This window comes from Andrena cerasifolii, chromosome 4 (assembly GCF_050908995.1).
Source record: "Andrena cerasifolii isolate SP2316 chromosome 4, iyAndCera1_principal, whole genome shotgun sequence".
Lineage (NCBI taxonomy): Eukaryota > Metazoa > Arthropoda > Insecta > Hymenoptera > Andrenidae > Andrena > Andrena cerasifolii.
The window spans coordinates 5,431,200-5,455,731 of NC_135121.1; the positions used below are offsets into that span (position 1 = coordinate 5,431,200).

The following is a 24,532-nucleotide window of genomic DNA, read 5'->3' on the forward strand; positions in this document are numbered from 1 at the left end:
ACTTTCAACACTGCTATTGACACTTTAAAGTCTTACTGTTACTAATGATCTTACTGAGTTCCGGCTGACTGGTACGGCCCTTGTTATAGGGACTACGTCCATCCCTTCTCTAGGATTGTCTCCTGATAAATTGAACAGTGGTAGACTTTTAGGTAAATTCGGTAAAGAATAGTTTACAATATTATTTGGTGTAATAGTTTTCATACATTTAATCTACTAGCGATCTAAGTAAAATACAGAGAATCATTATTTTATTCGATTTGCACGTTTTGATGTGACGGTGATCTTCTGGCGTTGAGCAGGGGAGTATATCCGTGAGGGTGTCAGCTTAGCTGGTAGATAGGGCCCCTTCCTCGATAATGGAAGTCGGCTGGTCTCGGTTGGGTCTTCCTGATATGGAGTACGGCTGGCTGTCAGTCACCTTCTATATCAGCTGTTCACCTGCTCGCTGTTGTTGACCGTAGAATCCATTCTCGATCTCTTCTTATGGCTTACAGTAGTGGTGATAGTTCTTTATAGTCTGTTTTACATGTTTTACTTATGAGGTATTAAACCTCTAGAGCAGGGTTGACTAACTAGTGGCCCGCGAGCCACCGGGGGCAACACCGCCTTGCTGCCACGCTGAAAGGCCCCCTCCATATCTAACAGACTCTGACGATCGCAGTCGAAAAGAGAAGGAAAGATGGAGGAATTCAACTGCAATCGTCAGAGTCTGGTAGGTATGGAGGGGGCTGTTTAGCATGGCAGCAAGGCGGAGGTGCTCCCGGTGGCTCGCGGGCTACCAGTTAGTCAACCCTACTCTAGTGTACGAAATTCTAAGGTTAAATAATTCAGAAAAGTTGAGCTAACGTTAAGTTTTATTCAGTCTAAGTCGCGGGACGTGGCAATGCAAGTAATTAAACATGCATATATTACAGTAAGTTACACTGCAGCACACTAAAATACAAATAAAAAACATATAAGTAATAGTCAGTTTTCTTTATTTTTAATACAGATAATAAGGGTTTTTATTTTATTAGGCATTCCTTACAGATCCTTTCACAATTTTTATATCGTCAACAGGTCTGTCGTTCTTGTCGGTCTCAACTAAACCAATTCTCTTCACTATTGTCATACCAGTATGAACTCTACCTGTTAACAAAAGAATAGTATGACAAATTTCTGCTTTACATAACATTCATCTATACTAAACCTGTTGTTACACATATTGAAAATATACTGTTATGATGGTAATAGGATAATGTTATGAACTTTTAGATTATCGTACTAGATAAATGTACTCCGAGTTCATTTAATTCCTGCTAGCTAACCGCACTTATCTAGGGAAAGAACCGGCCCATCCTAGGCGCTCCGTATGCATGTGTCATCTCCCTTGCACAGCGTGCTCCCGGTTCCGTCAATGTGTAAGTGTGTAAGTGTACGTAGATGAATAAATGTTTGACCAAGAATTAACTATATTATGAGAATATAAATACTAGGAATACTATGAGAAGTCGATCTTGACGCTTTGAAGAAAGGAAACCTACTTTATAAATGTGGTAACAAATTGTGACGAATTAATTAATCAATTAATCAACACTGGATCACCTTTTTAGTTCAGAAGACAATACATTGCTTGAGCAGGGAATTAAAAAGTTACCCGAAAGGTGGGAAATAGTTGTCGCAAACGAACGGTAGTACATCATCGATTAAATGTATAATACCATCTGTGAGAGCCACTGAGAACGAGTGAGAAGGGGCCGCACTTTATGACTCGTTGCTATTGCATACCCTAACGGCCATTCTCAGCCATCCTCACGCGCGGGGCAGAGCATAATGGCAAAGTAGATCACCCGATTCCAAAGTTGCAACAGACCAGTCCAGAGCCAGTTTCAATTGTACAACCAGTACTGTAAATGTAAATAAACAAAAATTGACTTACCAAATATTGTATGTTTTCCATCCAGCCATTGTGTAGGTGCCAATGTAATAAAGAATTGTGATCCGTTAGTATCTGGTCCAGAATTAGCCATCGACACTACTCCTGCACCTATACCAATTTAATGTTTTGATGTAAAATTCATAATGAATGTGAAATGCTTTTGCTGGGAGTAAATTTAGTACACATATTCCACAGTGGTTTTGACGAATATATGGATTGTATAGAGACTCATGAAAACGAGTGCCAAGTTGAATTACGAAGGTTCCTCAGCCAAGAGAGAAGTGGTATTTATTCGAAATCAGGTATTATTACTGCACGGAAAGAAGGCCCCTGGCAGACGGTGCAGACCGCCGCTAGCTCCGCCTGAACCTCCGTCTGTGTGCATTGTAGTAAGTAGATGTGGCCGATTCCGCCAATAATAAAAATACGCGTGCTCTGGCTTTAAGAGGGTGTCCAATTAGGTGACACAAACCAATCGTCACAGCGATGGACTGCGTGACCTGCCAGAAGCCCTCTTTCTGTGCAATAATAGTCCACAGAAGTTCCGCCCACGACAGGTGAAAACAGAAAGGTATGTATGTATAATGAGCATACCTGTGTGTTTTAGATCATCGTGTATTTCGTCATCGAAGCATTCACCATAAATAGAAACACCACCTTTCCCTGTTCCAGTAGGGTCACCACCTATAATAATAATTAGCTATACATCAATCATTGAATGAAAATAACGACAAACTTATAAAAAGTATAAAAAGATGAATGTGTGACATGTTAATGTAAAAATATTGACTACAGTTAACTTCACGTCACACTTACAAACTAAGGTGGAGGTCAGGTATATTGGCCGCTCTGAAGTTGTTTCGCGAACAGTGATTGGGGGGACATCGGCCCCCTTCAATAAGCCTTACGCGCGTTCATGGCGTAGCGCAAGAGAGAGCGAGAACGTTAAGAACAGAAGCGCCTAGGCAGGCATGCGGCATGGTGGGAATTACTACTCACTCGGGAAGGGGCATGGGGAAATACTCCAGGGAGGTCGATTCGGACGCGAGTACCTGCTCTGGGGAGGGGTGGGGGGGCTCGGGGAGCGGGAGTTGACAGGGGGTTGGGACTAGTGGTGGAAAATTATCGATAGTATATCGTACTAAGCATACAGACAAAGAGGAGATATAATAAGAGGCGTCACTCGACAAGGACAGAAATAATCTGGGGAAATCACTATAGGCGGGATCTCCTACCCGCGATTGGTCGCAGAATACTGGTGCAATGGGAAAGCATGTATCTGTTCTCCTACAAGCGACTGCGATCTTCGGGTTTACGCCAGACGTAGGAACCTAACGCGAGTCTGTTGAGTACCAGCCTAGGCTACGTAGCGCTAAGCTTACCTCTAAATAGTGTGTACAAAGTTATAAATGATCTGTTTCATGCAGATCTAGAATAGATACATTTCAGACAAATTGTATGAAAAAATGGGAATCGGAAAATGTACATAGACAGATATCTAAAGGATTACAGGAGAAACAAGAAATGAAAATTATTGTAAAGATCTTGGCTGAGACAATGGCGTATATAGATTTTTTTTTTAAACGAATTAATTTTTAGAAATTTCGCAGTTGCGTTTCCAACTGAACTGCGAAACAGATTAAAATTCAATTTCTAACTCTACACAGTCACGGAATAAATTGTGGAGCAAGAATTTAATTATACATATTTATAATGTAACAATATAATAACACGGTACCTTGTATCATAAAATCTCTAATGATCCTATGAAACTTCGTTCCATTGTAGTATCCACGCCTTGAAAGTTCAGCAAAATTCCGGCATGTGATTGGTACGTGCTTCCAATAAAGTTCAATGACTATCTCGCCCATTCTGCAAAAATTGCAATAAAATGAGTTTATTAAAATGCTTTCTAAAATGCTAGAAATGGTGCACAATACATTTCGAAGGCAACTTTGACAATACTTCTGCAGTATAAGTGCAACACAAACTTTCACCTAATTACATGTAGTATATTCCGCACTGAACCAGTCACTTTATTACGGTCGAGGTCTAGAATTCTGGCGAAACTAAAAAATGATGTAGTTCATGCGAAATTAATTGTGAAGGAAGATTAAGTCATTATGACAGTTTTGAATTTGTTTAATAAAATACAAATCAACGAAGTCTGTAATTTTTGCTCATTTCCGTGATAATAGAGATTACAAATGAATTTTTACTTCCGAAATTATCGATCGCATGCTGTTCGTTGTCTATTTTAATTGGAAAAGATTTGCCATTTTGAAAAAAAAATATTTTTGGCCTGTGGCGCTTTGATCTACTTTCTGTTGTTGCTAATTTTTAGCCGTTAACGTTGGATATGGCATGAAAGTGATAATGAGGCTCATTAGCCCCAAAACCGCGAGACAAAAAATATGGGCACCGAATGCTGTACAGTCTATCCTATACCTCGTCAGTGGCGTGACACAAAATTACATTGGGTGATAGCTCAATCTTATACTCCGTGGATGGAATTATTTCATACTAGCTGCAATACCCGGTGTTACCCGGATTAATGGAACTTTTATAATAAAATCGACGGTAAATCAGTTGATAGTGTTATTAAAGTTAGCGAGAAAGGCAATGGTATTTTTTCATATTTTTATTTGTTGTCATTAGGACAACAAATAATCAGAAACACATGTCCAAACAGAAATTTAGAGCGCTACACGGATCCATGTGAGCTGTAACCAACTTCACTTCCTTGTGCCCTCTACTGGCATCTACAGTATTTCCTCGTCAGCGGCTCAGTGGTCGGGACCGGCGTTGAGCCCGTATCGTGAACAGAACCCTAATTCCGAGTGTTCGTTTCTCGCTTCTTTCTGGTCGAAAGGGTGAGCGAGATGGAACACTGCGTGCGCGGCGAGCGTGCGCGATGGTCGCAAGAGCTTACCGTGAGCACGAAAACCGCTTCGCAAAATCTTGACGCAGGCCCGGCTCACGGTAACCGCTTGCGACCATCACGCACGGCCGTCGCGCACGCAAAGAACAGAGTGTCAGGCGTCAAGAAGACGGAGCGAGACAAAACATCAACGTGTCGTCTGTCTCGTACTGTCCTCGCTCGCTCTCGTTCCATCTCGCTCTCGCCTTCGCCGGACAAGAGTGAGATAGAAGTGGTGGGGATAACGAAAAGTCCGTATCGTGTACACCAAATCGAGCCCGTAACGAGGAAATACTGTACATTACCCGACCCTTTTAACGATACAAGTGTGCACATGCTTTTCTGGAAGGAGGCTGCTGCGTGCCTGCAAAATAATCTGCAATTCGTGGATCGTGTGACAAAAAGAGCAAAATCCATTCCTTCTCTGCGAAATTGGATTCGAACTCTGAACGGCTTTCAGAATTTGTGGCAGATATTACAGGAGAAAGGTTTCAAAGAATTTTTTCCGGGACATGTTAACCAGAACAGCATAGAAAATTTCTTCGGAATGGTGAGAAGTCATGGAAGAAGAAATATAAATCCCACGTGCAGACAGTTTGAAGCCTCATTCTAATCTTTATTGATAAATAGTTTAACATCTGCAAAAACAGTAAAAGGTAATTGTAAATCGGACAATTGTAAAGTGCTCTTCTGACTTCGTGATTTCGCCTAATCTGCGCATAACATTGCAGTAGAAGAAAATGAGAAGGTTGAAAATGAACAGCATATGTTGTTCAATGATACTGAATGCGATAATACAGATACTTCTCTGGATAGTTCGAAAGTTTTAAAGAAAATTATCCAGAAAATCAAACACAAAGCTTGTTGTGCCTGCATTTCAAGTATTGCAAATTTTCCCAATATTAACAACTTTATGAAGGAGGCATATTATATTTTACAAGAAAATATTCCTTTTTTTTTGTTATAAGAAACACCTTATAAACAATTTAAAACTGCCACTGCCACTCCTCATTGACTATTCATTCATTACCTGTGAAATTCACAGAGAACAATTAATAAATGAATTAATCACTGCAGTATCAATAGAATATGTGATTTGTTGGTGCAGACACATAAATATGTTGCTTAAGGGAAAAGATTCGGGTGAGAGAGTGACTTCGTACTTATCCAAGGAAGCAATTTTACAATATAAAAAAAAATGCGCATTCGATTTAGGTGAAGATTGTTTGACTTCTTACCATTCTAATGAAAAAAATGGTATTATTATGCAATTCAGTCACATTTTGTTAAAAGTTTTGAAAATAAAAATATGAAATTGAAACTTAATTTACTGTGTTATCATTATTTTCTATATAAATTCTTGTTAGGATTAATATACTTTTTACTATACATTTAAGTACACAAAACTTATATAAGTTCAAATTTCGCGGTATTTGGTCGCCATATTGAGTTTTAGTTCCAATTGAAGGTTTCATATTTCAGAGGGCGTTGCAAACACTGCTCCCGTCACTTAGCATTGAAGTTTCCACCCACTGCTCTTATGGGCTGCTCCACTCTATTTTATCCTCTTTGCTTACTACCACGCTACTGATGGTAACCAAATTCAGGGGGACCAAGCCGTTTGTGATTGACCGAAGTTCCCGTTTAGTTAGCACCTAGTAGGTAGGAGGCGCTGGGTACATCACACACACATACCTAGGTGTATCAGTGAGCACGCATACAACCTTTCGTCGTTGGTGAAATGTTACCATTGGTTACCATGACGACCGTCGTAATTTTTAAATGTTTGGCGCAAACAGGAGGAAGTATAAAAGCAGGTGGATCAGTCATCACATAAGATAAGTAATTTTTGTAATATAGCGTCTTTGAGATACTGTAAGTTTTTTTATTAATTGCATCAATTTGAGTTTTAGATTATGTCCGGGTCTAAGAAGTGCGAAGTGAAAGGTTGCGAATCGAGAAATAAACTACTGAGGGCATTTCCCGATATCGTTAAAGACCGAGAGAGGTGCTTAAAATGGATTGCTGCTTGCGGCAATCCATTGTTAATGCACCAATCTCTTCGTAACAGGAAGATCTGCGATGCGCACTTCTTAGGCATCTACAAATTACAAAGGAATCTTTGTAAGACTGCTGTTCCAACGCTTCAACTTCCAGGTATGTTTAATATATAGGGTGTACGTTTCTTAAAACGTGCTGAAAATATTGTAAGGGGTGATTCTAGAGGTAAACATAAGACGAAAATCAAGAATAACGATTTCGCGTTTGGGCCTTCATTTTGCAGTAATAATGGTTTAAAGTTAAATTTCTATCTCCTGAACTAATAGTCGGAGGACACTGCGCTTTTATAGTTACATTATCGACTAGCAATAGAACAAAAAAGTATTCATACATTTTTCTGTATCTCTTAGGGTTTAACACGCTTCAGCAAGCAGCTGAACGTATGGAGGTTCATACTGGTAAGAAAATACAAACATTCGATACTGTCTCCCTTGTTTCAACTGTTAGAATAACAGATATTTTTCAATAATAATGAATAGTAGCGTAGTAGTACAAATTGAATTTTTTCTATCTTTATGTCATTCCGATCAGCAAATTATTAATTTTGTACAAAGCCTCTGTAATGGCCGATTTCTTCACCTCTGGATAAAAGTTATCTGGCGGATAGGTACAGTAGAGTATGATTCACTCGCGTTTCCCTAGGTTAGTTACAACGCAAAAATGTCAATATTAAGCTGCTATTTCAAAGTGAAAATTGTATAGATATAAATATCAATTAATAAATGGTCATTCTTTAAACATTCACCAGTTTAATTCTGCAACAGCAGCTTAATATTAATATTTTTCCGATGTAACTAGCCTAGGAGAACGCGAGTCAATCACACTCTACTGTACCTATCCACCAGATAACTTTTATCTAGAGGCGAAGAAATCGGCCGTAAAAGTCTCTCTTACCCCATAACTTCGATAAGTCGAAACCTCTATAACTCGAAGATTTTAGTTCTTCCCTTCAGATTCGAGTTAACGAATTAATCATTTGCAATAAATTTTACAGATACTGGATATGCTGTTGCTGGTACCTCTGGACTATCATTGCGGACAAGGAAAGGTACTGCGACGTTTTATATTAGAAACTATTCTTAAGGTTGTTTCATCCAAAATCCATTTCTTCTAAAAACTCCCTTAAACTTCTGCTATTTGTACTGTTTATTAGTATTCCCCAATTCCTCCTTTTAATATATATTCTTTATGCTGAGCATGTGCTAACAGCTTGTTTTTTATTATAACCCGGAGCATGGGGTGTTGATAAAACCACCTTAAATTTTATACAGTTTTCTGGGTGTTGGAAATTCAGTTTTTTTTTCATGCATAAATTGTGTTACTTTATACTATTTAGCATCTGTGCTGAAATTGTTCAGGGCAAATAGGAAGTCCAGCCATTCTCCAGAAGAGGTGTGGCAGTATAACGTAATTGTCTCCTTGATGAAAACAAGGCGACAAATGCGTAAACGCCATATAGAATGTAAGGAACGTTTGCAACATACCGAAATGTTGTTAAAACGTGGCTTTGCGGAACGCATTGAAAGTCTGCCATCAACTGTGCGAGACTTTTTTGCATTACAAGTCCGTAACATGGGACGATCTAAGTTCAATAGACATTACAATTTAGATGACAAAATTTTTGCGCTTTCATTGCTGAAGCAAAGTCCAAAGGTTTATCGATACCTTTCCAATATTTTCCTCTTACCAAGTACAGAGACCTTAAGAAAACTGGTCACTAAAATCATTGTATCTCCCGGTATTAGTAAGTCTGTCTTTAACAGCATCGAAAATTTACTCGACAATTTCGAGGATTCGCGGTACAGATACCTAGCATTAATAACCTTGAAACTGAAAAGAAAGCGTTGGAGAAGAATCTCGATAGTTATAAGTGGTGGTTTAAGCATCCAGTTACGTCCGAAGAAATTTATGTATTTTTAGACCCGTGCCACATGCTAAAATTAATTTGAAACACTCTGGGAAGTGCAGGTACGTTTCGCGATGGGAAATGGTGGATTAATAGCATGGAAATTTTTTAAAATATTGCATGATATTCAAGTTCATGACGGTATGCATTTGGGGAACAAGTTACGCAGTGCGCACATTAATTATATTAAGCAAAAGATGAAGGTTCGGCTAGCTGCTCAGTTATTCAGTAAGTCGGTTGCAACTGCAAAAAGGTTTGTAAAGACGACCTCAAATTACAGGAATTTTTAAGCTGCGGACCAACAATAGAATTTATAGAAAAAGTGAATGATCTTTTCGATATTTTTAATACGCGAAATATTAGGGGTTATAATATATTTAAACATACAAATACAGTTAATTATAAAAAGGCATTAAATGCTAGCAATAAGGATTTGATTTTTGAAAAATTAGACGAAATTAAGATTTATTTAAAAAATTTAAAGTTAATCAACGGTAAGTTTTTAATTGATAGTTCAAAGAAAACGGGATTCATTGGGTTTTTAATTTGCATCGAAAGTTTGAAAAACATGTATTCCAAACTTTGCGAAAGTAGCAGCAGCTCTCTCCTCAAATACATACCCACATATAAAGTGGGTCAGGACCACATTGAGACATTTTTTAGTTGTATCCGGTCCCGCAGGGCACAACAATAATCCGACAGGACGTCAGTTCTCGGTGGCATTTAAAAAATTTGTGACGAAGCCACGTCACGCGCCGTGCGAGCATACGGCGCAGATCGGTTAAGCCGAGTTCCGACCGCGACCGCTAGGCGGCTGCGAAACCGCAAATCGTCTCGCGAGCGAAAATGTACGGTCTGTTAATATAAAGGCCACAGCGAGCAATGTCGACAGCTCTTGTACAGTACATAGTAGTGTGTAAACACCGCCGGACCGTACATCCAAGACGCTCTTTTTGTATCCGTGAGGTGTGCACGTGGCGACCATAGTCAACTGTGCCGATTACCAGTCTCCTTTCCGAAATAGGCTCAGAGCCCTATTGCACATTGGAATTCTGTTGTACGACTCTCGCACGACGCGCCTTATAGACCGTCAGGGCAGAACGTTCACTACCTCCACATCCTCCGTCCCCCAGCTCGTCGCAAGCGCCGCTGCCGCAATCGAGACCGAGAACCCGCGACTCGGAATTGTATAGGAAAAAATAAACAATTCTTTGTGGCGGCCCGTGCAACGAGCACGCCGCCTCAATTCGACCAGGCTGTTAGTTTGGTCGTCGGCGACAGTAACGTTATCGGCGACGTTTCGAATTTCGGCGTCGATGCGTAGCGTTTCAATAGCATCTTGGGGGTTCTCGGAAAGCGACGAGGACCGTCGTCGATAAGTTATGGGATAAACATCCTGTGCGACGCGAGAGACGACGGTCCCCAAAAGATCCGCGCCGAGAGCCCACACAGCAACAGTCAGGACCAAACCAGAGAACAGTACGGACGACACCGTGCCTGTTCAACGTCGAGCAATAAAAGCCATCACGACTGAACTACAGGAGTCATTCACTTTCCCGTCACCCACATCTTATTTATTGAACCACGCTTCTGATCATTCGTCGAACCTGGCCTTACCGACTGAGTCGGCATCTAACTCCTTCTCCGTCCTACCGGTAACCGTCCGTCCCGCCAACTGGAGATGAATTAAGAGCAATTGAGACTGGTAATTGTGTATGTATTGAATACAGATTATGCGACACTGTTGATCGAACTTGGACTGCGGCTTCTGAAGCTATTGAAATCCACGATTATGTACCAGATATTTTAAGTATTTCAGAGTTTTCAGAACGTGTTATTGCGTACATGGCAGGCTTTATTGTAAGATACTGTTGCGAGCACCCTTTGGTTGGAATCCAGGGCCTGCTGGTGTTCGTGACAAGAATGTTACGAGCCGGGGCTGCGGCAACGCGAGAGGCCGGCGAGAAGGGTATTTCCCAAGGAATATGGTTAACGAATTTGTTAGTAAGGTGCGCGGACGAACCTGATGCGAAATCAGGGAGCCGCTTGGATTATTGACGGCGAGGACGAACCTGATGCGAAATCAGGGAGCCTCTAGGAATGGAGTCAAGCGCGGACGAACCTGATTTGAAATCAGGGAGCCGCAGGAGGGTGAAACGTCGTGAACGAACCCGATGCGAAATCGGGAAGCCACTAGGTTGGTAAAGATTCCTTGTTCTGGATGAAAGGTTGCAAACTAACCTGATGCTAGATCAGGGAGTCGCGGGAAATGTTATTAATGCCTCGTAACTCTTAATTTATATTCGATACAACTCGAGCGGTAAAGTTGTATCAGTGGGTGAGCGCTACTAAGTTTATAAGGATCGCTGGGTAAAAGATGGGTTTTAACGAATCAACTCGATTTAGAAGTGAACACCATTCGGGTATTCAAGATTATAGTACAAATGTGAATGTCGCGGTTAAATAGTGTAATAAATGTGTGTAAATTACCACTAATTTGCTCGGTGTTGACGCACTGGCGATGCGGGGCGTACGAGCGGCTATTTCGAAGTACCCAATAGAATGTAAACCGAACTCGCGGATTCTATGAGGTCAACTATGATTCCGACGGAGACTTTAGCTCGATCTTACTGAATTCAACCGACTCGGTACGAGCGTGACATGACGTTACTCTACGCGTAACTGTACTGCTTTTAACCGCAGAGGGTAGAAACCAAAGGGTTTATATAGTCCCAAAAATGAGTGGGGATGCATTTGAAATTTCCATATAAGGAAATTCTTCGGGGTCGTCGTCGTGTCACTCCCGTTCCCATGGTCGTGATCCAGATGGTCGAGATCATGACCCCCCTTAGTGGTATGTGATAAGCAAAAGGATTTTAGGGCGTTTTCCCTTCGCAGACGCGAGCTCGAAAAGTGGTTGAGAGCGGCGTATGGGAAAAAATCCACATACGTAACAAGAACAAGAGGACAGCGAGAAGAAGGCGATCGGATCGATCGCCTGTCAAGCTGTCATTCGATAGCCAGACGCCATTACAAGCAGACGCATCGACATATACATATTTCTTGCGCGTTTGTGATTAAATTCGGTTTATCTGTTACCCTGTTTCTGTTAATGTTCTATTGCTTCTATTGTACTTTTGTATTAAACGTCTACTATGCCGAACCGAAACTATAACAATACGTTCCAAACTTTATTGTGAAACATGTATCGATGCGTTGACAGTTTCGAACTCTACTGACAAGTACAATTTAATTAAATTTAAAAATCGAGGTGGTTTATGTTATCCGTCGGACGATGTTTATACAGTTTACCACAAATCTGAGAAAGTGATTCGATTTGCATTAAAAGAAAGTAGTGGAGAAATACTTGAAAGAAAATATTCCGAAATGCATCTTACCGCAATGGTATTTACTTAATTTCTAGGTTTGCGAAATAATTTTTCATAACATTATTGAACATGCCCACAATCAGGACGCACTTGAAAATCACCGCATTCATTTGATGAGATGCATTATACAAAAATATGTCAAAACAAGACTGTTTTACATTTCAAAGTCAGCAACAAGCAATATGTCTACGTGTAGACAATTCTACACAAATTTAATACCATTCAAAGGGCATTAGATTGCCTGTAGTTGTATGCCTATTAGTTGTATGTTCTTTAAGTTAGTTTTATGTACGGTAAATAGTTGTATTATTTCTTATTCGGAATAAATAGACTTTTATCTTAATTACCCATTTATTTATTAATGTAGTTACTAAATAAAATAAGTATGATGTAATGTTATGTTATTCCATTTAAGTTTTATTTTGTGAAAGTGACATTCAGCTTTCTATTTCAAATAATGCGGGAAGCATGCGTACTACTCCGCCAATCACAAGTGTCCCACCACGGCTTCTCCCGTACCGATTGACTGGCTCGACCCGCAAAATGGATTTCAATGAAACGTTATATTTAAATTTTACATTCTTGTCTTAATATTCTTGATCCGATTATATCGCGAAAAATGATAATTACCCGTTATGGTTCTTCGATTTTTCAGATATACGATCTAAATTCAACATAAAAAGAGTTAATAAAAATTCTTCTGTAACTTCTTTAACAAAGAAAAATGTACATTCATAATTTCTTGTTTTCATTTTACAATTCTGTACATTTTATTTGAACTATTTCTATTTTTCAAACCTAAGAATGAATTTTTTTATTAACAGGTGAATATTTTGATACTGTACATTGGTGAACTTTGTTAAAAGTAGAATCCACTCTTGGCCAGTACCGTGGACGCTGTAGCAACCTTCGATAAAATATATTTTTTCAGAGTATGATCTAAAAATCTAAAATCTTAACGTAATCACATTTCTCGATAGATTTTTCGATAATTATATCAAGTTGCGATAAAGAATCACGCACTATTTACAAATTAATTACGCGCAGCGTGCATGCTACCGCTGGATGGAAACTACTAGGGAAAGTGGTGGTCTCTTCCATCGGAAGAGAAATGTAAACAATTGGTTATGCAAAGCTAACATCGCGATATATGTTGTACACTAAAATGTACAAAAATATTACAAAAATAGAAAAGAAAGCAGCACGTAATTATATCAATTGGGTTGGGTATATTGACGAGATGTGAGACTGAAATAATGCTATAATTGTTTACATTTCAGAGAATAGAAAGCACGCAGAGGAATTTACTATAATACATGCGACAGAATTTCGAGATAATTGTTACATATAAAATGAATATAATTAAGAATATACATTTATTTGTACAATTATCTCGTAGTTCTCTCTATAAATCATATGTACAGCAAGCAAACGAATTTATTGCAAGGATAGAACAAGAATTGCGTGAGGTAAATCGAACAACTATTTACATATTCGCGATGTCCAAAAATCGAATGAAATAGAAAATGGATGAAATTGATAATATTCTTGACATCACCAATTTGCATTACCCGACGTAGAAGGAAAATCCGCGAGGCGATGAACGGCATGTAAATGTAAGCTACTCTTTTCCTTCTTCGCAAAAATTGCATATAAATACTCAGATGATATGAGAGATAGATGTTTGTCACTGCGCCTGTTTCCCCGTGCGCCTTTAATACCGATTTCGTTACGCAAATCGCATTGACGATGGTCGAACAAAGTCGGTTTCGTTTCTTGTTCTTTATGTCGGAAAGCAGGGAAAACGATCTTTCAGCATCGGCGTTTGAATTTGGAAGACTTCTAATGAAATTTAATAATTCCTGCAAACACGGATTCTTAAATGCGCCTTAATCGTTTCGCGTCAACAACGCCATTTTCCAAACATCATCAAAAGCTAATGTACGAAGCATCTGCTTGTCTGCATTTACAAAATTCAAGGGCAATGTCGACCATTCTTTTTGCAAACCGTCTTCGTTGAAACCGCCCAATTTCTGAGCAATAAAGAGAACACTTTTAAAGGAAGTGTCTCTGTCATTATCTACTAATGCCAAATGAGGCTCAAAACACACATAACTTAAAAACTTAATACAATTTTCTCGAACGTTTGGGACAACATCGGGTTTGCCTTCTGCAACTAACTGACAAAGAAACGCGTCACGATCCGGGCCTAAATGAATACTATTAAATGCGATTTGATTATCGCCTCTTGAAAAATCTATTAATTTTACTGAATCCATGTGCTTCAAAAGCTGCGGTTTCAAGAAATTACGTAAAATATTGTACAAAAGTGTTTTGGCAGTATTTTGAAGCAAATGGATTCTTGTTAGTTGCGACTGAAAGAATAAACTAAAGTCATTGGAATACTATAGAACGTATTTCAAAAACAGAAGATATGCTTCCGCTTCTGGATTTTGCATGATGATAAGCAGATATTCCCCAGACTTTGTCTTCTCACTTGCGATCAATTCTTGTAGAAAGTGCAACACACTGTCCCAATTTTCTAAAAGTGTAACTACGGATGAGTAACGCGATAACCATCGCGTAGTACACAATTTTTAAATTTTGCGGTCAGTAGATTGAAAACATTGCTGAAAATCGCGAAAAATGGCCGAGCGTTTGGGACTGCTTTAAATGAATGTTTACGACTTCCCGTAATAATTCCTCGCAGACCTCGGGAATGGTAGCGCATGCTGAATGCAGAGGAGTGACAAGGACATGGCATGATGAAAAATTTTTCACCCCGAATTTCTGCAAGTTTGGTCTCGAATGACGAGTGACGCCCTGTCGTGACAGAAGCGTTATCACGCGACAAAGCAAGAATGTTTTCGAACGGAATTTGCTTTTTCCACATGGAATTCCTAAATGAGGTAAATATTTTATCGGCAGTACGTTCTCGCGCGTTAAGATTAATTATTTCTACTAATTCCGTTCGAACATCCAAAGTCTCGGGTACGACATACCGAGCAATAAACGACATCCATTTCTCATTGGTAGAGTCGGATGTCTCATCAATAAATACTGAAAACTTACAATTCTGTAAAACATGAGTAAAACGCTCTGTTTCCCGAGGACACAGAACGTTCGATATAATATTAGAACACTTTGTTCGAACACACGTCATATGTTCCAAAACATCAGGATCTTTCCCAACGTCTTGGAAGAATTTAAGAATCGCCTTTGCGGATTGATGCGAAATATTTTTCTCAGCAACTAATACAGCAAAACGAATTCCCGCGATTTTTTCATCAAATGACAAAGGCGATTCCTCGCATTGCGATCTGAAATCGTTCGATTTCCTCACATCCATTCCATTTTTTTCGCAGTTTTTGATGTGGCACTTGGAATCCGCGCGACGTTGGATTTGCGACAGCCCGCAAGCAAATGATTTTTTACAAACCGAACAGAAACACGAAAAAGGATCATCGGCGACCTTATGCAACGGGTCGGTTGGTTCGTGCGATGCGAGAGAGAATACGAGTGCATTGTAATTTTCATACTTATTTATTAATTATATTCAGTTACTCATCAATAAATGTGTGTCAATTTATTGAATGAAACCTATTCCACAACAATTAACAAGGTAAGTCGCTAAAATTTGTTAATAGACTTTATGCAGAACGTATAGAAATGATGGGGATGCACAGGCTTGGAGGTTGTGCGGCGTAGGTTAAAAAGAGAAGCATCTTCTTTCTCACAAGATTCTGGAAATTTGTCAAATAAGGTAAATCGACAAAATAACTCTGCTGCACGAGCAAATGAAATAAGCACATTTTCATGTATACAATTTTTTTTTATTATTTCTTGAGGTAAATGAAAAACAAGTACAACTATCAGTACAGATTGTGTGGTACATCTTGCACTGCCCAAGATGTTCAAAAATTCATTTGAATTATATTTCAAGTCTCATTCTCCGGGATTACACATAGGTAGTACCACTACTTCCGCTAGGCTGAGTCAAGCTTTCTATGGTACGCGCCAGCGCACCTTGACGGTCGTCATATCTTCATAACATTTCTTGTGCTCGACAAAGATACATTGAAAGGGAGTTTTTTGCCCTTGTCAACTATTCTCCTTGGAAAAGTGTTCTCTAAATTTCATAACTGTATTTGCTGCAATATCTGCAGTAGTTAGGTGCAAAGTATGTGATAGAAATCTACAGTTTGAAACAAGTAATGCCTGCGAACTTGGATTTAAGGTTGCAATGATTTGCGAGAAGTGCGATATTCAAACAATTCCTTCCTGCCCATTTGTGGGACATACTTATGAAATTAATCGGCGTTTCATATTTGCCATGAGAGTGTTAGGACTTGGATTAAAAGGTTGCCAAAAGTTTTGTGGACTCATGGATATGCCCCAGTTTTTTTCCACAACACGTATGGTACTATTACAACTAACATTCTCGGTTGTGTGAAAGAAGTTTCTAGCAAGCTTTTTCAAAAAGCTGTGAAAGAAGAATGGTTAATATGTAAACAACAAAACGTAGAAAACACAGATGAGCTAACCGTATCAGGAGACGGTACATGAAAAAAGCGAGGTTTTACGTCCCTGTACTGAGTATCATCGATTATAATTATTAGAACGGATATAAAGGATTACAGACCGTACAGACACGTACAGACGCGTGTACATGCCGAAACCGAATAGAACGTTCTAATGCAGGAAACGGAAGAAGCGAGGGCACGCTCGCTCCACTTTCACTCTCAATCAAGATGGCCCCACAAATCATGCACCGGAAGTCAGAGGATTCTAGGGAATTTCATGCGCCAACAGGGCATACATCTCTATGCAACTTCCTGCGCATCATGCGCTTCATGCGCGAATCGGAACGCACCCGGTGTATTCCTCAAGTTGTGCACCATTCATCTCTGCGATGCGTATCGTTCGCAATCCCCCAATAAGATTCGACACTCTATCTAATATCTATGGGAAGGACATTGGTTTCGCCTGCTCCAAGTGGATAACACTATAAGCCCGCCAAACAATGAATAGGTAAAGACACTCCGCTAAGCAGTCGAAAGACATTGGCCAAAACGCAGAGAATAGGGCACCCACCGGGTAGAAGCACCATTCCCGAGCCGAAGAAGCGGCAGCATTGCAAGTTAGCGGCCACGGCCTTCACGCGCCTTCTTTAGAAAATCATTATAATTACATAAACACAATTATATTTTATATACTTACGTTGTTTCAAGCGCCACAAACGGTGGTTGCCAGTGTTTATCGGGAATTCCAGACATATTTGCAAGAGCCATTATTTGCTCCGTGTATTCAACCTGACGTAAAAAAAAAAAAACAAATTAAAAAGAAACTTATAGGCTAATTATTCTCCAACTATTCTGGCATCAAGACAACTCACAGCAATATACACGTTTATAAATTTTGCTGTGTTCTGAGTAGTGATATCAGATGACGGATGAATGATCTCAATGATGTTATTAATCATTATTCACTTACTATTGTCTGGTTTTCTAAAGAAGCGTCGTAAGCAGGGATACCAGGAATTTCCCTGTCGTAGTGGAGGGGGAACACGCCACGCATGCGCGTGATAACGCTGTGGCGTCAAATTAATCGACGCCAAGGTAAGTGTCGGCGGATGCTTGTAGGTGAACGCTTCTTTAGAAAATCAGACAACAATCAAGTGATATCAAAGCGCGGTGTCGACCATAAAGGCTCCCCCAAACCAATGTGAATTTCGCCGCGCGGATCAGATAACACTGCCCATAAACCACCACGTATAAGAAACTGCTGCCTTATCTGATCCACGGCGCGGAGCGGATATTCGCGTTGGTTTGGGGGAGCCTTAAAAGTGTGCTCTAAACTGCAAGAAGTCTCAAATCGTTGCGACGCACCGAGTGGAAAACACATCACGACGATGAGATGATGTCTTCCCGTTAGTCTTCCGGTGGTTTTTGAATTTCGCCGGTGCAAATTGCGATCTTCACTGGTGTTATTTGAAAGATTTCCTCAAAGTGGGTTTTCAGGATTCCGGCCTCGATCCGGTGTAAAGTTTCGCCTTCTGTCGCTATTCGAATCGTGTCCACGTATTCTTTTTCTACGGCGTTTCTAAGTGCTGATAACGACGTTCTAAGCTCCTCTTCTCACAGTTCGTGGTAGAAATTTGTCGTTCCGACGACGCTGAAATCCGTTCCATCCTCATTCTGTGTGATGATTACACGATTTGTGGTTAGGTCTCCTGAGAACAATGCTGTTTCCTCATAGAGTCGAATAGCTTTCAAGGTTTTACAAATGGGGCTTGTCAACACTCGAAGATTTGAAGTGAGCGTAATCGTCTTGAACGAAAGTGAACGTATTTTTAGCGATGCGTACTTCGTATTACGCTGAATGGACCTTGAGTTTTGATGGATGGGCCGAATGATGGCGGTTCTAGTATAGGGGTTAGAAAACTCGAGCTCTAACTGCTACATTGGAGGCATCTGCCGTTATTATAAATGATTCATCATAATCAGGGTGTCGTAAGACATATTCCTCGCAGAGGGCTTGTCTCAGATCTTCGAAACTTTCCTGGTGTTGATCCAAACACATGATATTTTGATGTTCGTCAAATCTGTAGGCAGGTCGACGCGTTTTGCCAGGTATTGCCGTATGAACACAGGTATTAAATCGGTCATTGGAATCGTATGCACTGGTTTCCGTCGTATTGCGTTGGTTTCCGCCAGAGGGTCTTCGAAAACGAAGAATCTGTCTGTATTCTCCGTAACCAACTTTTCTACCCACGTGCGCGTCTCTGAACCTAGATGTTGGAGTCTCAAGAAATCGTGAATAGTTCTTAGCCGTTCTGGTAGTCTTCTAGATCATGTTCTTCGAATTCGCCGAATTGTTCTTCAGAAGCAGGTGAGAGACGAACCGGATCTTCCTCTTCCATTTCGTTTCCGTTCTCCAATTCTAGGAGGCGTGCGATATATGCCTGCAATGTTTCTTGGGTCTTTTTATAATTGTCGTGAATTGCAGAAGACTTGGTGAAATCGAAATCGTGCGTTGGTGGTAAGATACGATGGCTTCCTCTTCAAGAAGATAGAAGCTTCTGATGAAAACTGCAATTCCCTTAAGTAAATTTGGTGTGTTTACCACGTAGAACAATGCGCAACTGTCGTTGATTTTCATACAAGTCGTTCCAATTGTAGTGGCTTTTCCTTTCAACACCTCGACTTCTATAACATCGTTGCTTTCTATTGGAGCATCGCGGATGGATGGCTCGTAATTGTTCCAAATTTAACGCGGAGCCAGTATCTACTATGAATTCTCCTTCGGCGGCCTCCACTTCCCTAGCGCGGCCCGGATGCGAGGGGAGTATGCTTGTCCGAGGCACGGGGGTTTACCTCGCTCTGAAACATTACTAATTTTCGTACCAACGAGGAGGATCCACCCGCCCCGTTCCGAATGAACGGACGGACGAGCGCCTTGGTAGTTTAACCCTTAGTACCATAATTTCTTTATTTTCCTTAGCAAAAATTGCTTATCGGTGCATTTTTGCCCACACTTCATAAATGAAAACATATGGATATAACACCAATGTTACAGCATGTATAAAAGTAAAGGTAAAAGTAAAAGTTATCCAGAATGTTGCACTAGTGTTATACACATTATTATGTTCGACATCAAATTTAGTCAAAAAGAAAAACCGAAATAACTGAGAAAGAAAATTAGCATTTACCTGGTACTTTCAGTAGTAATGACGAAACTTAGAGTTGAAATCGACAATATAAGACAGTGTATCACAGTCGAATTTCTACAGATGTGTTTCGGCCCTAAGAACACTTGTTACGTATGGTAAGGCCGTGGTAACAGTGGAGGCGTGTTCGCCCGAACGATCGATTTTGTTTCTGTATAAACAATAACATTCATCGGTGTGATCCATTTTCACTTCGTCATTGACATTGCAGGATTTCGCGCGAAAACGCGTCCACTGTAACCACGGCCTAATACTAAAGTAACGCTTCGAAGTTCATGAAAAAGCCCCAAAATGGCGCGCACGATTTTTTTTCAATTCGTATAACACTGGGGTTACACTATAATACTGAGGGTTAAATATTCGCATCTTTCGACGGATGGTTCGCGGGGTTCCGACTGCCTATAATTTCGAGGTTCTCCCGTTTCCGTTGCGGAACAAACGGTCTACAATCGTCATATCTACGGTGTTCGCATTCCCTAGTTACGAGAGTCGTCGAATTTCATGGCGGTGCAAACATAGTTGTATTTCGCTTATTCTTGTTTTATAGCCAAAATCAACTACGTTCTAGATTTAGGGACAATTTTTAGAACAATTGAGCAAACAGTCCGCGATAGAGTTATGAATTTCAATATTAATTTCATGCTACTACTATACACATTTAATTACAAATTGGATCGAGTTACATTTCGCTAATGCGCGGACTGTTCGCTAGCAAATGATAAGAAGCCGACTCATACCGTATTTCCTCGGATAGCAACCGCTATACGTGGAAGATGATTCTACGTATCGCGGGGTGGTTCGAAGGGTGTTCGGATCGCCAGTCGCGGCGCGCTGATTGAATATCGATTGACTGTCACCAAGCGAACTTCACCATAATTGGCGCTCATGATCGAAACTATATAAATAAGGCTGCAGGGATCGCTGGGGCAGTCGATGGGACTCCAATAGTCAACACAGTTTGTTATAATCGCGTTTACCTTTTTTTTATATATATAAATGTAAGTGCATAAATCAATAATATTCATCTCGATTTTTATCGTTAAAAACAAATTGTAATCCGCTTCATTTTACACAACTTAGGTAAAACCAACGATCTTATTGTTCCATTCTAAATAAATCAGTTTATTCCCAAAGAAACTTGATAATTAACAAATCCCTCCCTCGATTAACAAGGTAGTCGAGATTAATCACTGGGTGGTGGACGTTAGAGGTCGTGTATTCGACCTGACGAGCTACCCTCAGTGACGAACCCGTTAAATTGTCATTTCAAATATTCCCGCCATTATTCACAAAGCTTCCATTACCCAGGACGTGACAACATAATAATCACGCGCATCCAGCCTGCGCATTTCCAGAAGCGGTTTTTCTGTCCTCGAGGTGACAGAAAATATAACCTAATTGCTATACTGGATTTCCAAAAAATGCTGTTGCTGCGTAATAATAATGTTTTGGGAGGATGCTAAAAAGTTCACAAATGTTTCGTAAAAGAACGAAATAGCCACTAAACATTTATTGTCATATAGCTTATAGTTAGGTTATATTTTCTGTCACTTCGAGGAGCCGACCACATAATAATCACGCGCATCCAGCCAGCGCATTTTCACTAGTTCAATTCAACATCCAACAAATTTTATATATAATGTTTGTTCATAACTGCTTTCTGCATAGGACGTGTAATAAGTGTATTTCATGTTCTGTTTCGGTGCTTTGCTAATAAAAAAATGTTCAAACTAACAAACTTCATTTTCTGGGGACATCTCGTCTATTTTTCCTTTTCACTTATAATTCCTTATTGCTAACGTAGAATATTGTAGCATAAGCACATTTTAAGTAATTAAAATGTACAATGAATTTTCTACGTTTGCAGTACCAGCCGATTATCCGTTTAAATTTTTATAAATACAACGCAACAGCTGAGAATTTCTTTCCTTATTCAGAATAAAATACGGAATAGCAAACAGCTCCCTCTCGCGTGCACCAGGCAGCGGCATATCTATGGGTAATACCATTTCAGTGAAGAAAAAACCTGCTGTAATACCGACCTGCCAAATCGGCCAGGTCACGTGACGTGTCTATCCCCTTAATTCTAAAGCCTGCCTTATTTTATATTACGGCTGGCAAACCTAGTCGCATTACAAATATGTGGCTCCGAAATGAAACACCACAAAAACCATGGAAACTTTCAGAATGATGCAATACATTTTCAATTTTGTTTTTGTAAATTCTTTTGCTTGTTACAATCTTATTAGAAACCTCACATTACTTACAGCATGATATGATAAAATAATACACCGCTGTGTTCGGGCAGCAAACTTCACGCTTGTCGAAATCGCGTCTCTCCCTTGTCACGCACGATACTTTTTTCAACACCTGCATGAAAGGTGTGTTTTTGATAGCCTGCTGAGCAATTCGCAAAAAATACACATAATCAATAACGATTAGTCGAACAAATGCATCTATATACAGCAGGGTAACGCCAAACTCCAGTTTCCTTGGGAGCAAAGTAAAAAATTATGAATACGCATGTGGGTAAAGTCTTTTTCTTTTGGGAGAAAAGTAGAAAACACTAATACATCTGAAATTGGTCATTTTGCTCCCACTCAGTAGGCATAAAAAAACACCCATTTTCATGCAGGTGTTGAAAAAAGTATAAAATAGAACTTACGATACTTTAAGTACCATGGTTATATTTCATGCATTATGTAGACTAGCAGCATAAAGTCTCGGTTATTATTAATCACAAATGTAAAAGGTTATACTTTAAATACATTAATTAAGACAAATTTACAATTTCCCTAATACTTATAATAAAAATTTGTGTACAAATCTTATTTAATATAAGCAAAATTGTGTTCAATTAGATATAAGTTGAAATTACATGAAATTACATATTTGATTGCAATTCGAAACAGATACGTTTCCATCATTATAAATTTTTAACGTTCATACCATTAAATTTTTCATGAAACATTTCTGTATACTGATTACACTTCCTAAACCCGCCAATAACAGGTTTAATACATTATTAACTACAATAAGCATGTGGCGTTTCTTTCAACTTCATTTGTAATTAAAATCTACTTTTCAATATGTATTAACATATTAACTTGTAATTAGTTTTATACATTATTTACTTACCAATGCTTACAATATCACTATGTAAAATAACCGAGACTCTCAACAATGACTAATTAATATCTAGAATGGCTAGGATACATTCACTATATTCACCCGGCGTTTACTGATATCCGCTGATACACACGCGTATACACGATGCTCCGAGCCTAGAAGTTGTGTTGATGCCCGTGGAACACTGAACCGCTCTGCTCGGCGTGCGCAGACGTTTTATTTTAATGCAAATTCGGCTTCAAATGTAAGTTCAAAGAGACCGTTAGCTAGTCAAAGCACCGGCAACTTAACTATAGATATTTCGTACTTTCTATATAGATAGGTTATCTCTTCCGGATTTACTTGGACATTTTGCAGCGCCATAGGTGACGTGATGAGTGAACTAAAACAAGAGCCAGTAATGCTGTTGCGACTCCCGTCTAGCGGCGTGTAGTATAAGCTTCAGAAGTTACAACATCGTGACATCTATAAACCGTGACGATGTTGTAAAATTTGATTCAGGCTGTAATACAGTGTCACGTCAAAACGCACCTTTAGTACTGCGCTTCATTGGTGGTGCAGAGAATTCCCCAGAATCCTTTCACTACCGATGCAGCGAACTTCAAATCTGAGTTTCGGCGTTTGCTGCGCTCTCGCTGCATCGGAAATGGAATCGTATTGGTGGCAAGTGAGAGAAACTCTAGGGATTCGTACGATGCCACCAATACGATGCCACCAATTTCATGCGCTCACTGCGCGAATTGGAACGCACCTCCATTTAAATTTATAAACAGTTTAACAAATAAAAAACTCACAAGAGAATTTCGGGAATCCAAAAATTCCAAACTTTGTAAAACTTTGTAGACATGTAGGGAACTTCAATAGAAGTATCAGGCAATTTGTATCTTCTGCTTTCTCGGGGTTCTTTTGGATGAAATCACTTCTTAAAAGTAATGTGCGCTCTTTTCTTTCCTGTATTGGGAAATCTAAGAATTTCGATTCGCCAACTAGTGACAGAAAATTGAACTACTGATAGTAGGTCGAAATCCGTCGAAGTCCATATGATTATCAGTGTTTATATAGACATGTTGTGAAAAACGAGCGTTTTTAAATTTTTTTGAACACTAAAGTTCTACTTATTTGATTAATAAATACTTATAGCGAATTCGGTAACTCGCACTGACCCTGCACTGGTGCCAAAAAATGACTTGGATTGGTTGATTCTTATAGAGCTATCTTCGTTTCTATCAGAAACAACCAATCCAAGTAATTTTTTGGCACCAGTGCAGAGTCAGTGCAAGGTACCGAATTCGCTATTATTCGGAATGAGTTGTGGGAATCGGACCTACTTTCAATAGTTTGCCAATTTACCACCACAGCGCTGAAATCTAAGCCACGCCTCCACTAGGTTTCCCACCAATACAGGGTATTCGGCTACATGCAGGGATGTTAATAATAATAAGTATTTTATTGGCCAAACTTATTTGTAAGGGGGAAC

General features: G+C 39.6%; 1 protein-coding gene across 3 annotated transcripts; it reads right to left on the minus strand.

Annotated features, from left to right (window-relative positions):
- Positions 1–781: 781 nt before the first annotated feature.
- Cypl (peptidyl-prolyl cis-trans isomerase-like 1 Cypl) lies at positions 782–23,270 on the minus strand. 3 transcript variants are annotated; one of them, XM_076811572.1, is made up of 6 exons: positions 17,418–17,509; positions 3,660–3,793; positions 2,516–2,605; positions 1,922–2,029; positions 1,031–1,131; positions 782–936 (listed from the first exon to the last, which is right to left on the minus strand). In XM_076811572.1, the coding sequence occupies exons 1-6, from the start codon at positions 17,486–17,488 to the stop codon at positions 922–924; spliced, it is 519 nt and encodes a 172-aa protein (XP_076667687.1). In that variant the 5' UTR covers positions 17,489–17,509; the 3' UTR covers positions 782–921. The 3 variants fall into 3 exon arrangements, with proteins under 3 accessions (XP_076667687.1, XP_076667688.1, XP_076667686.1); XM_076811573.1 differs by lacking the exons at positions 782–936; positions 17,418–17,509 and adding an exon at positions 23,149–23,270 and having other exon boundaries at positions 964–1,131; XM_076811571.1 differs by lacking the exon at positions 782–936 and having other exon boundaries at positions 964–1,131.
- Between the last annotated feature and the right edge of the window lie 1,262 nt (positions 23,271–24,532).

Excerpts from the sequence above, each read along its gene's own strand:
- Cypl (XM_076811572.1), bottom strand. The coding sequence starts at position 17,488 with ATGGCTCTTGCAAATATGTCTGGAATTCCCGATAAACACTGGCAACCA. Across the intron at positions 3,794-17,417 it reads TTTGTGGCGCTTGAAACAAC|AATGGGCGAGATAGTCATTG; the intron begins GTAAGTATATAA and ends CAATTTTTGCAG. Across the intron at positions 2,606-3,659 it reads TAGAGATTTTATGATACAAG|GTGGTGACCCTACTGGAACA; the intron begins GTACCGTGTTAT and ends TTATTATTATAG.